Source organism: Oncorhynchus keta, chromosome 34 (assembly GCF_023373465.1).
Source record: "Oncorhynchus keta strain PuntledgeMale-10-30-2019 chromosome 34, Oket_V2, whole genome shotgun sequence".
Lineage (NCBI taxonomy): Eukaryota > Metazoa > Chordata > Actinopteri > Salmoniformes > Salmonidae > Oncorhynchus > Oncorhynchus keta.
The window spans coordinates 66,569,461-66,582,490 of NC_068454.1; the positions used below are offsets into that span (position 1 = coordinate 66,569,461).

Here is a 13,030-nt window from a genome sequence, read left to right on the forward strand (position 1 = left end):
TTTCACCAGTATGAATAGAATCACAACATGCCGTTTCACCAGTATGAATAGAATCACAACATGCCGGTTCACCAGTATGAATAGAATCACAACATGCCGTTTCACCAGTATGAATAGAATCACAACATGCCGGTTCACCAGTATGAATAGAATCACAACATGCCGGTTCACCAGTATGAATAGAATCACAACATGCCGGTTCACCAGTATGAATAGAATCACAACATGCCGGTTCACCAGTATGAATAGAATCACAACATGCCGTTTCACCAGTATGAATAGAATCACAACATGTTCACCAGTATGAATAGAATCACAACATGCCGGTTCACCAGTATGAATAGAATCACAACATGCCGTTTCACCAGTATGAATAGAATCACAACATGCCGTTTCACCAGTATGAATAGAATCACAACATGCCGGGTTCACCAGTATGAATAGAATCACAACATGCCGTTTCACCAGTATGAATAGAATCACAACATGCCGTTTCACCAGTATGAATAGAATCACAACATGCCGGTTCACCAGTATGAATAGAATCACAACATGCCGGTTCACCAGTATGAATAGAATCACAACATGCCGTTTCACCAGTATGAATAGAATCACAACATGCCGTTTCACCAGTATGAATAGAATCACAACATGCCGGTTCACCAGTATGAATAGAATCACAACATGCCGGTTCACCAGTATGAATAGAATCACAACATGCCGGTTCACCAGTATGAATAGAATCACAACATGCCGGTTCACCAGTATGAATAGAATCACAACATGCCGGGTTCACCAGTATGAATAGAATCACAACATGCCGGTTCACCAGTATGAATAGAATCACAACATGCCGTTTCACCAGTATGAATAGAATCACAACATGCCGTTTCACCAGTATGAATAGAATCACAACATGCCGTTTCACCAGTATGAATAGAATCACAACATGCCGGTTCACCAGTATGAATAGAATCACAACATGCCGTTTCACCAGTATGAATAGAATCACAACATGCCGTTTCACCAGTATGAATAGAATCACAACATGCCGTTTCACCAGTATGAATAGAATCACAACATGCCGTTTCACCAGTATGAATAGAATCACAACATGCCTTTTCACCAGTATGAATAGAATCACAACATGCCGGTTCACCAGTATGAATAGAATCACAACATGCCGTTTCACCAGTATGAATAGAATCACAACATGTTTCACCAGTATGAATAGAATCACAACATGCCGGTTCACCAGTATGAATAGAATCACAACATGCCGGTTTCACCAGTATGAATAGAATCACAACATGCCGTTTCACCAGTATGAATAGAATCACAACATGCCGGTTCACCAGTATGAATAGAATCACAACATGCCGTTTCACCAGTATGAATAGAATCACAACATGCCGGTTCACCAGTATGAATAGAATCACAACATGCCGTTTCACCAGTATGAATAGAATCACAACATGCCGGTTCACCAGTATGAATAGAATCACAACATGCCGTTTCACCAGTATGAATAGAATCACAACATGCCGTTTCACCAGTATGAATAGAATCACAACATGCCGGTTCACCAGTATGAATAGAATCACAACATGCCGTTTCACCAGTATGAATAGAATCACAACATGCCGGTTCACCAGTATGAATAGAATCACAACATGCCGGGTTCACCAGTATGAATAGAATCACAACAACAGTATGAATAGAATCACAACATGGTTTCACCAGTATGAATAGAATCACAACATGCCGTTTCACCAGTATGAATAGAATCACAACATGCCGTTTCACCAGTATGAATAGAATCACAACATGCCGTTTCACCAGTATGAATAGAATCACAACATGCCGTTTCACCAGTATGAATAGAATCACAACATGCCGTTTCACCAGTATGAATAGAATCACAACATGCCGTTTCACCAGTATGAATAGAATCACAACATGCCGGTTCACCAGTATGAATAGAATCACAACATGCCGTTTCACCAGTATGAATAGAATCACAACATGCCGGGTTCACCAGTATGAATAGAATCACAACATGCCGGGTTCACCAGTATGAATAGAATCACAACATGCTTGTTTTGTTTGAGCTCTCAAGAACTGTTGTCCGCTGAAGATAATAATCTGCCAATGTATTGTCTGTCCAGTATCCAGACGACCTGTCCCAGAGCTTCCTATTCAGGTCATCTCTTTACGTAACCTGTTGAGTCCGGCAATTAAGGAGAATGAGAGGCTCAATTAAAGATGTTGCAGAACTGCTATATTTGAAGCACCACTCCCTTCTGCCCAGTTCCCCTCGTCTAGCTACGGCAATCAAGCTGTTTATAACCATCCCTGTAACTGTCGCCTCTGCAGAGAGATGGTTTTCTAAACTAAAACTCATAAAGACCTACTTAAGAAGCATTAGGCTCTCGATCTGACATACGTTTTTTTAAACTCCTGAGTAAGCTCCACTCACTGCACTGGAGCCGTCGTAGCCTTGACAACGGCATTTGTTCACTGATATCCCCTTATACTTTCAATCAGTTCAGGCCTGAGCCACTTTGATCAGTCACATTCTTGAAGCCCAAGAAACAAATGCTTAGCTTCATAGTACATTAAAAAGATTCGTAATGGCTTTTTAGAGGGTTACTGTCACAATTATTTATGTCAGACAGGTGCATGGGGCCAACGACAGAAACCACCCCAGAAAGAGGACTATGCATCGCTCCAGCACAAAACCCACTGGCTTTGTAAAATTAGACTTTTTATAAATTGCGTCATGCACGACCATAAGCTCCAAGTAACCGCAAATAATGAGAGAGATGGGCGGAAATAACGCCTGCTGCTGCCCGCCTCCCAAATACATGCAACAGCCACACACACACACACACACACACACACACACACACACACACACACACACACACACACACACACACACACACACACACACACACACACACACACACACACACACACACACACACACACACACACACACACACACACACACACAACATCATGGGAGAAGGCTGATTGGTTGGTTTCGGGCTGGTTTCTTCACAGAGAGAGAGATGGTGATTTAGCAGCAGTACTGAATGTGACTTATTGAATGGTCTGGATCAGACTATACATGTCTCTGGTCTTGATCATGGGTGGAGGGATAGCAGAGGGCAGTCAGGCCTGGAGGCTGTAGAGGAACAGACTACATCCTCTCTGTAGCATGGCCAAAGACTGATAGCCCGGGAGGAAAACAGAACAAAGCAGATCTTCTGAAGGGGGGCTGACACCACTACATGGGAATATGTGAAATAGGAAGGATGCAGGTTAACTCATTAAGAGGGGCTGATTTAGTCGTGATACCATTGCAGGGGAATAAGGGAAACGGAAAGGGAAACGGTTTGTCTTCTGAGTAAGTGGGGAAGGATTTTGATGTGACACTAGTGCAAGGCAATATTGGAGAAACCAGGCCTGGAGACAGTGGTGATGGCAGAAAATGGGTTAGCCAACTGTGGCGGAGCAGGTTCCAGTGCAGGATCAGGGGAGCTAAGCAGTGATTAAGAGAGCTGGTATTTAAGAGAAGGAGAGACCAGCTCTGCAAGATGAGAGACAGCAATAGGGAGAGGGTAAGGGAGGATGAGAGAGAGAGAGAGAAAGACAGAGAGCATATGAGAGAGAAAGGAAGGGAGATAGAGAATGGGATGAGACAGAGGGGGGGGGACAGAGGAAGAGTGAGAGAATGGGTGAGAGGGAGATAGAGGGGAAGAAGACTGGCTCAGTGCTGTGGGCTGGTATTTGAGAGAGACAGAGAGAGGGGGTCTCAGAGAGGGCTAACAGCAGTACTCAGTACAGATCAGTACAGTGTTGTAGGAGTCTGATAGAGGCCAGTTATAGAGGACCGGACCAGGGGCAGGGACACAGACAGACAAAGGAGACAGGTCCTAGGTCAGCTCGTAGCCCTGTGCAGGGATCTCTGCGTCAGTTGTCACACAGCTGGGGACAGAAGCAGCAGCAGGACAGGAGCCTGCTCTAGCCTGGTCCAGACGCTGGACATTTCACAGCCACGGCACCTCTCAGCCCTGGTTGGACACAGCTCCACTGCATTAGCACTCCATCTGTATTCACACTACCTCTCTCTCCATCTCAGTCTTTCTCTGTGTGGGCCTGCACTCAGTTCAGTCATCCCCCTTTTTACTGTCTTACTCACTGAGGGGGAATGACAGGAGAAAAGAAGAGGGAGGAGATGACTGGACAGGACAAGGGAAGGGTGGACAAGAAACAATAAGGTCGTTCTGCCCCTGAGCAAGGCAGTTAACCCACTGCTCCCCGATGACGTGGATGTCGATTAAGGCAGCCCCCTGCACTTCTCTTCAGAGGGGTTGGGTTAAATGCGGAAGTCACATTTCAGTTGAATGCATTCAGTTGTACAACTGACTAGGCATCCCCCTTTCCCTTTAGCAGGAGAGAGTACAATGAGTAGATGAAGGGGGAGGGGGGAAGAGGACAGAGGGAGTTAAGTGGGAAAGAATTTAGGGGTGGTGGACCAAAGAGGAGAGAGAGGGAGGACAGGAAATCATTCTTGGAGACAGGAAAGGAGAGTTTATAGGAGACAGGATGATGAGGGCGAGGAAAGGGAGGACAGAACAGAGGGAGTTAAGAAGGAGAAGCAGCCAGGCGCTGAAGCAGCAGAGGCCGACTGATCCGCTCAGAGAGGATAGAGAGACTACAGCACTACATACTCACAGCACCGTCAGCCTGCTCGCTCTCAGAGAGAAAATGGAGGGGGTGATAGTGGTAGAGAGAAGAAGCAGTGCCATAGATTCCCATAGGGGTTTTAAATGCCATCAGCATCCTGTTCCCCTCTCACCCCCCTTCTTTACTCTAAAAGCAGACACTCTACCAACCCTTCCTACCAACCTTTCTCTCACTCACTCGTTCAATCACCCCTTTTTCTCCTCTCTACTTCCCTCCCTCCCCCAGCCCCCCCCTGTACCCATAGCCAGCCCTGCACCCATAGCCAGACCTGCACCCATAGCCAGCCCTGCACCCATAGCCAGCCCTGCACCAATAGCCAGCCCTGCACCCATAGCCAGCCCTGCACCCTGTACCCATAGCCAGCCCTGCACCCATAGCCAGCCCTGCACCCATAGCCAGCCCTGCACCCATAGCCAGCCCTGCACCCATAGCCAGCCCTGCACCCATAGCCAGCCCTGCACCCATAGCCAGCCCTGCACCCATAGCCAGCCCTGCACCCATAGCCAGCCCTGCATCCATAGCCAGCCCTGCACCCATAGCCAGCCCTGCACCCATAGCCAGCCCTGCACCCATAGCCAGCCCTGCACCCTGTACCCATAGCCAGCCCTGCACCCATAGCCAGCCCTGCACCCATAGCCAGCCCTGCACCCTGTACCCATAGCCAGCCCTGCACCCATAGCCAGCCCTGCACCCATAGCCAGCCCTGCACCCATAGCCAGCCCTGCACCCACCCATAGCCAGCCCTGTATCCATAGCCAGCCCTGCACCCATAGCCAGCCCTGTACCCATAGCCAGCCCTGCACCCATAGCCAGCCCTGCACCCATAGCCAGCCCTGCACCCTGTACCCATAGCCAGCCCTGCACCCATAGCCAGCCCTGCACCCATAGCCAGCCCTGCACCCATAGCCAGCCCTGCACCCTGTACCCATAGCCAGCCCTGCACCCATAGCCAGCCCTGCACCCATAGCCAGCCCTGCACCCATAGCCAGCCCTGCACCCTGTACCCATAGCCAGCCCTGCACCCATAGCCAGCCCTGCACCCATAGCCAGCCCTGCACCCATAGCCAGCCCTGCACCCTGTACCCATAGCCAGCCCTGCACCCTGCACCCATAGCCAGCCCTGCACCCATAGCCAGCCCTGCACCCATAGCCAGCCCTGCACCCATAGCCAGCCCTGCACCCATAGCCAGCCCTGCCCTGCACCCATAGCCAGCCCTGCACCCATTGCCAGCCAGCCCTAGCCAGCCCTGCACCCATAGCCAGCCCTGCACCCATAGCCAGCCCTGCACCCAGTCAGCCCTGCACCCATAGCCAGCCCTGCACCCATAGCCAGCCCTGCACCCATTGCCAGCCCTGCACCCATTGCCAGCCCTGCACCCATAGCCAGCCCTGCACCCATAGCCAGCCCTGCACCCATTGCCAGCCCTGCACCCATAGCCAGCCCTGCACCCATAGCCAGCCCTGCACCCATAGCCAGCCCTGTACCCATAGCCAGCCCTGCACCCATAGCCAGCCCTGCACCCATAGCCAGCCCTGCACCCATAGCCAGCCCTGCACCCTGCACCCATAGCCAGCCCTGCACCCATAGCCAGCCCTGCACCCTGTACCCATAGCCAGCCCTGCACCCATAGCCAGCCCTGCACCCTGTACCCATAGCCAGCCCTGCACCCATAGCCAGCCCTGCACCCATAGCCAGCCCTGCACCCTGTACCCATTGCCAGCCCTGCACCCATAGCCAGCCCTGCACCCATAGCCATCCCTGCACCCATAGCCAGCCCTGCACCCATAGCCATCCCTGCACCCATAGCCAGCCCTGCACCCTGTACCCATAGCCAGCCCTGCACCCATAGCCAGCCCTGCACCCTGCACCCATAGCCATCCCTGCACCCATAGCCATCCCTGCACCCATAGCCAGCCCTGCACCCATAGCCATCCCTGCACCCATAGCCAGCCCTGCACCCTGTACCCATAGCCATCCCTGCACCCATAGCCAGCCCTGCACCCTGTACCCATAGCCAGCCCTGCACCCATAGCCATCCCTGCACCCATAGCCATCCCTGCACCCATAGCCATCCCTGCACCCATAGCCAGCCCTGCACCCTAGCCAGCCCTGTACCCATAGCCAGCCCTAGCCAGCCCACCCATAGCCAGCCCTGCACCCATAGCCAGCCCTGTACCCATAGCCAGCCCTGCACCCATAGCCAGCCCTGCCCTGCACCCATAGCCAGCCCTGCACCCTGTACCCATAGCCATCCCTGCACCCATAGCCATCCCTGCACCCATAGCCATCCCTGCACCCATAGCCATCCCTGCACCCATAGCCAGCCCTGCACCCATAGCCAGCCCTGTACCCATAGCCAGCCCTGTACCCATAGCCAGCCCTGTACCCATAGCCAGCCCTGCACCCATAGCCAGCCCTGTACCCATAGCCAGCCCTGCACCCATAGCCAGCCCTGCACCCTGCACCCATAGCCAGCCCTGCACCCTGCACCCTGCACCCATAGCCAGCCCTGCACCCATAGCCAGCCCTGTACCCATAGCCATCCCTGCACCCATAGCCATCCCTGCACCCATAGCCAGCCCTGCACCCTGCCAGCCCCACCCTGCACCCATAGCCAGCCCTGCACCCTGCACCCCCATCCCTGCACCCATAGCCAGCCCTGCACCCATAGCCAGCCCTGCACCCATAGCCAGCCCTGCACCCATAGCCATCCCTGCACCCATAGCCAGCCCTGCACCCATAGCCATCCCTGCACCCATAGCCAGCCCTGCACCCTGTACCCATAGCCATCCCTGTACCCATAGCCAGCCCTGCACCCTGTACCCATAGCCAGCCCTGCACCCATAGCCAGCCCTGCACCCTGTACCCATAGCCATCCCTGCACCCATAGCCAGCCCTGCACCCTGTACCCATAGCCATCCCTGTACCCATAGCCAGCCCTGCACCCATAGCCAGCCCTGCACCCATAGCCAGCCCTGCACCCATAGCCAGCCCTGCACCCATAGCCAGCCCTGCACCCATAGCCAGCCCTGCACCCTGCACCCATAGCCAGCCCTGTACCCATAGCCAGCCCTGTACCCATAGCCAGCCCTGCACCCTGTACCCATAGCCAGCCCTGCACCCATAGCCAGCCCTGTACCCATAGCCAGCCCTACCCTGTACCCATAGCCAGCCCTGTACCCATAGCCAGCCCTGCACCCATAGCCAGCCCTGTACCCATAGCCAGCCCTGCACCCATAGCCAGCCCTGTACCCATAGCCAGCCCTGTACCCATAGCCAGCCCTGTACCCATAGCCAGCCCTGCACCCATAGCCAGCCCTGCACCCATAGCCAGCCCTGCACCCTGCACCCATAGCCAGCCCTGCACCCATAGCCAGCCCTGCACCCATAGCCAGCCCTGTACCCATAGCCAGCCCTGTACCCATAGCCAGCCCTGTACCCATAGCCAGCCCTGTACCCATAGCCAGCCCTGTACCCATAGCCAGCCCTGTACCCATAGCCAGCCCTGTACCCATAGCCAGCCCTGTACCCACAGCCAGCCCTGTAATACCCTGTGGGCCTGCATGGGGACGTCCGTTATGTTCCAGAGAGATGCTAGTGGCCCATCAGAGAGAACACATTAATAGCATGGGGAGGCGAGGGACAGACCGAGGGAGGGAGGTGGCTTTTAAAACACATTCACCAGTGAATTGCACTTTTTATCCATTTGTCCTGCATTCCCCCGTGTCAGCACAAAACAACTTCAGGTAAAGTGCAGATCAGGGGGGCGGATGTATTTTTTATAAGAGAGAGAGAGCAAGGTGGAACTCGTGGAGGGGAAGCTAAAGCTGTAGAGGGATATTTATTTAAACGGGCGCGGTCGACCGAACATCTCTTTCAAGTGGTGTAGTGGTTGTCGAGTCACAGTACACAACAAGGAGATAACAAGGTTGAGTTTCAGTCCAATGCAAACCGTACCCTCAAACAAACCCTGCCAGTGTGTGGAGACCTGAAACTGTCTCTGATGCTCAAACATCACAGCTAGGATCCATAGGTATGAACAGAAGGAGAGGATTGCATGCAAACAAGGAGGGATGGGTGATAAAGTTTCAAAGGGTAGAGGATGGATAGATGGAAAACCCAAACAGAGGAAGAGGCCCAGTAAACTGCCCCCCAACCACTAACCCCAGGGACAGAGCATGCTGCTCTCCCTGACTACAGGCAAGCATCACCACACCCTCTGTGTGTGTGTGTGTGTGTGTGTGTGTGTGTGTGTGTGTGTGTGTGTGTGTGTGTGTGTGTGTGTGTGTGTGTGTGTGTGTGTGTGTGTGTGTGTGTGTGTGTGTGTCAGTAGGTGTGTCGTAGGTGTGTGTCCAGGTGTGTGTCCAGGTGTGTGTCCAGGTGTGTGTCCAGGTGTGTTTGTAGCATAGTATGCACATGTGTATGATTACAGTCATTTCTGGTGTGTGTGGACTCACCTCGGACCATAACAGTGACCTGGTCCTTGCCGGTGCCCAGGCGGTTCTTGACCTCGCAGGCGAAGGTTGTGTTGATCTGCTCGTCCACCTTTAGCACAGTCAGCACGTTTTCTTTTACCTGCACTGTGTCTGGCATCTGACCGGACATACTGGGGTTAGAGGGAGAGGAGAGGAGGAGAGGGTGGAAAACATAAGTATTGGAATCTGGCCCAGATCTCCCTACTTTCAACTTTCACCTTTTCATACCTATAAAAACTTAATACAAGTAAGTGATTATGGAGGAGCCAGTCAGGACACTGCAGGCTTGTTGTTTCTACTGGGGCTAAACTCCACTATGGAAAGTTACACTTCATTTCTCCATCATCAAGATAAGAGGCCAGTGGCTGTCGAGTTGATCATCATTATCATAATACTATCTGTGGTTTATAGTGGCCTGTGGATAGAGTGATAATTAAAGAAGGAGAGAGACCGAGACACAGACTGACAAAGAGACAGGCCGACGGACACACACTCACGTTTTCCATGCGATGGTGGTAGGGACGGGGTTGGCAGTAGCCTGACAGGTCAGAGCCACGTTGGTCCGACCCACATACCAGTTATTATCATAGCCCAGGATGGTCACCTGTGGGGGGTCTGAGAGAGAGAGGTTAATTAGGGGTACTTCCCATACAGACAAAATAATTGTATTTGGATGTATATGCAACATTAAAAAAGGTCTGACTATACGGTCTGCATGAGTAAGTGTGTGTGTGTGTGTGTGTGTGTGTGTGTGTGTGTGTGTGTGTGTGTGTGTGTGTGTGTGTGTGTGTGTGTGTGTGTGTGTGTGTGTGTGTGTGTGTGTGTGTGTGTGTGTGTGTGTGTGTGTGTGTGTGTGTGTGTGTGTGTGTGTGTGTGTGTGTGTGTGTGTGTGTGTGTGTGTGTGTGTGTGTGTGTGTGTGTGTGTGTGTGTGTGTGTGTGTGTGTGTGTGTGTGTGTGTGTGTGTGTGTGTGTGTGTGTGTGTGTGTGTGTGTGTGTGTGTGTGTGTGTGTGTGTGTGTGTGTGTGTGTGTGTGTGTGTGTGTGTGTGATGTGTGTGTGTGCACCAGTGTGTGCAGTGGCCTTACATTCGATGGCCAGGTTCATCAGGAAGCTCTCAGCCTTGGCCTGGGTTCGATGGGACACCAAACAGCTGATGTCTTTGCCGTTGTCTGCTGCTGTGGGAACCAGCATGTACTGGCTGGATACCGTCACTGTGTTGTCAGCGCCCGCCGTAGAGGCGGAGGTAGCGTTGCCGTTGACAGCTGTCACCCATGCTATCTGGGCAGCAGGACGACCGTCGGCCGACTCACAGCGGGCCACGACAACTGGCTGGGCTCCCGTGGCCACAGTGGAGGCTATCACTGTTACCCCGGAGGCAGAGTTCCTGGGTTTGGCTGAGGAAGGGAATAGGGAGAATAATTAATGAATACCAATATTGATAAACAACTAGACCGACGAAAACAAGACAGGTCCCCCCCCCCTCCCCTTCTCTCCCTCTCCCCATGGCTGCTGAATGTGAATAGAGCAATCAGGACAAGAGCCGACACCAAGCATGACAAGCAGCCGGATCAATAAACGCCCGAGGGGAGAGAGGGGAGCTGCGTACAGGTTAGAGCAATGGTTCTAACCCATTAACAGAAACACAATTGATCTGACAATACCACTTATAATAGCAATTAAGCTGCATAGACAGAATTTTAACCTGCAGGGTAGAGGTCAGATGGGATGGGGTTAGAGGTCGGATGGGATGGGGTTAGAGGTCGGATGGGATGGGGTTAGAGGTCGGATGGGATGGGGTTAGAGGTCAGATGGGATGGGGTTAGAGGTCAGATGGGATGGGGGTAGAGGTCAGATGGGATGGGGGTAGAGGTCAGATGGGATGGGGGTAGAGGTCAGATGGGATGGGGGTAGAGGGAGGCAAAAGAGTACTCACAGATACATAATAGAACATGGACACACACACACATTTCCTAAAGACACACACACACACATACAGTCCTACCTAGCATGACGAGGGAGGTGACACCCTGTTCGTTGCCACTGGGGTAGGTGGCATATTCACAGATGTATTTCCCCTCGTCAGTCATCTTGACGTCTGAGATCTGGATGGAGGGGTTGCTGAGGGAGGGGAGCTCTGTCGTGAAGCGGACCCGCCCCTTCAGGGGCGATGTGGGGTAACTTGCCCCAAAGTTAGGGTGGTACACGGCGATGTTGAGCCGCTCGCCCTCCTTCGGCTCATAGATCCAGGACACCTGCGTAGTAGAGTCAAATTCATTCATTCAAATATTACACAACCTGTCAGATGGAGAAAAGGGGTGAATAAATAACAGCGACTCTCTGTCAACATGTATTACTATCTAACAGAAGTATGGACTCGAGTCACAAATATGATGACTTTCGACTTTAACACCAATGACTCGCGACCTTGAGCCTTATGACTCGATCTGACTTGATACCCTCCCAAAGCCCAAATATGAAAAATGATGCTGTTTAAAAAAGTGTCAACTCTTCATTTAATGGATTACAGTTAGAATCGGACAGCAGCCAATCAAATTGTGCCAGGTGAGAAAAGGATGTGCGAGGCAGTGCAGAGGAACGTCGGAGGGTGAATTCAGATGGAGCCCTTGGAAAGATCATACCCCAAATTATTATTTTCGGATATAAAGACAACGCTGTATCAACAAAAAACGGATTGCAACTTGCAAAACATGCAGGAAGAAAATGACAGACGGAGGAGCAAAAACTTCCAACTTTGTTCAACATTTGAAGCTACACAAAGAACGGTAAGTCGTGGCTGATATAGCCGACAGCTATGTATTTTATTACTTTACTAGTGTAGCATGTAGGCTAAAGTAACGTTAAATCAATGAGCCTCCACACAGTCAGTCAGAGCGGGAACGTGATCATTGCACCCAAGATTGAGGTACAACTGGCTAGGCAGTTAGTAGCCTAAATCCTGCCTGATGTTACTGTTGTTCCTAAAACCATTGACATACATTAGCCTACTGTAGCCACAGAGAGAGAGTGTGTGTGTGTGTGTGTGTGTGTTAAGGTCGGGCGATTGTGTACAAGCCTAAATCGCTATGTGCCATAGCGATCATCAATAGTTGATCACCATCGGGGGGGTTCTCATGGCTACCCATGTAATTCCATGGAAATACAACGTTTATTTGAAAGTAATAAATATATAGATATTTTTAAAAGCATTCATGATTTGCGTAAATGTAGTATACTAACTATTACTCTTGTTAAAAATATGAAATGGTATTACATTTGGTGAAGAGCACATTATGACTTGTTTGGGACTCGAAACTCATATTTTAGGACTTGATACTTGACGGTCTTGACTCGGACTTGCCTGTTTTGACTTGGGACTTGAGTGCTAAGACTTGAGACTTACTTGTGACTTGTAAAACAATGACTTGGTTCCACCTCTGCTATCTACACTATGGTAGAGAAAAGACAACCCATGTACAGTGCACATAAACTTGGATGATCAGGGACAAAGTGTCTTAATAATCATTTTATCTTGTTAATGCTTCCGCTCAGTGTCGGAGATCAATTGACACTCTTTACCATGGCACTTTGAGATTTATTTTACACTGCAAAACCCTTACGCACCACTGGACTTTGTATACCAGGGTTGACTGGCCTTCTCTAGTCACTCGTAGGCTCAGTCACTGGTATACTTTTATTTACAAAGCCATTTTGGGTTTACTACCTTTTTATTTGGGCATTTTTATTGTTCAGAAATGTGATGGGTACTTTCTTCGTTCGCTGGACGTTATCCTGCTAA

At 51.1% G+C, this 13,030-nt stretch overlaps 1 protein-coding gene across 2 annotated transcripts in view; it reads right to left on the reverse strand.

The window, feature by feature from the left end:
* Positions 1-13,030, reverse strand: part of LOC127915181 (nectin-2-like) — a 100,315-nt gene that overhangs the window by 32,111 nt on the left and 55,174 nt on the right. For both annotated transcript variants that reach the window (XM_052494481.1, XM_052494480.1), the window contains exons 3-6: positions 11,237-11,486; positions 10,320-10,628; positions 9,732-9,849; positions 9,217-9,365 (exon numbers count right to left, since the gene is read on the reverse strand). In XM_052494481.1, coding sequence (XP_052350441.1) covers positions 9,217-9,365; positions 9,732-9,849; positions 10,320-10,628; positions 11,237-11,486 — 826 coding nt within the window. The remainder of the gene's footprint in view (positions 1-9,216; positions 9,366-9,731; positions 9,850-10,319; positions 10,629-11,236; positions 11,487-13,030) is intronic.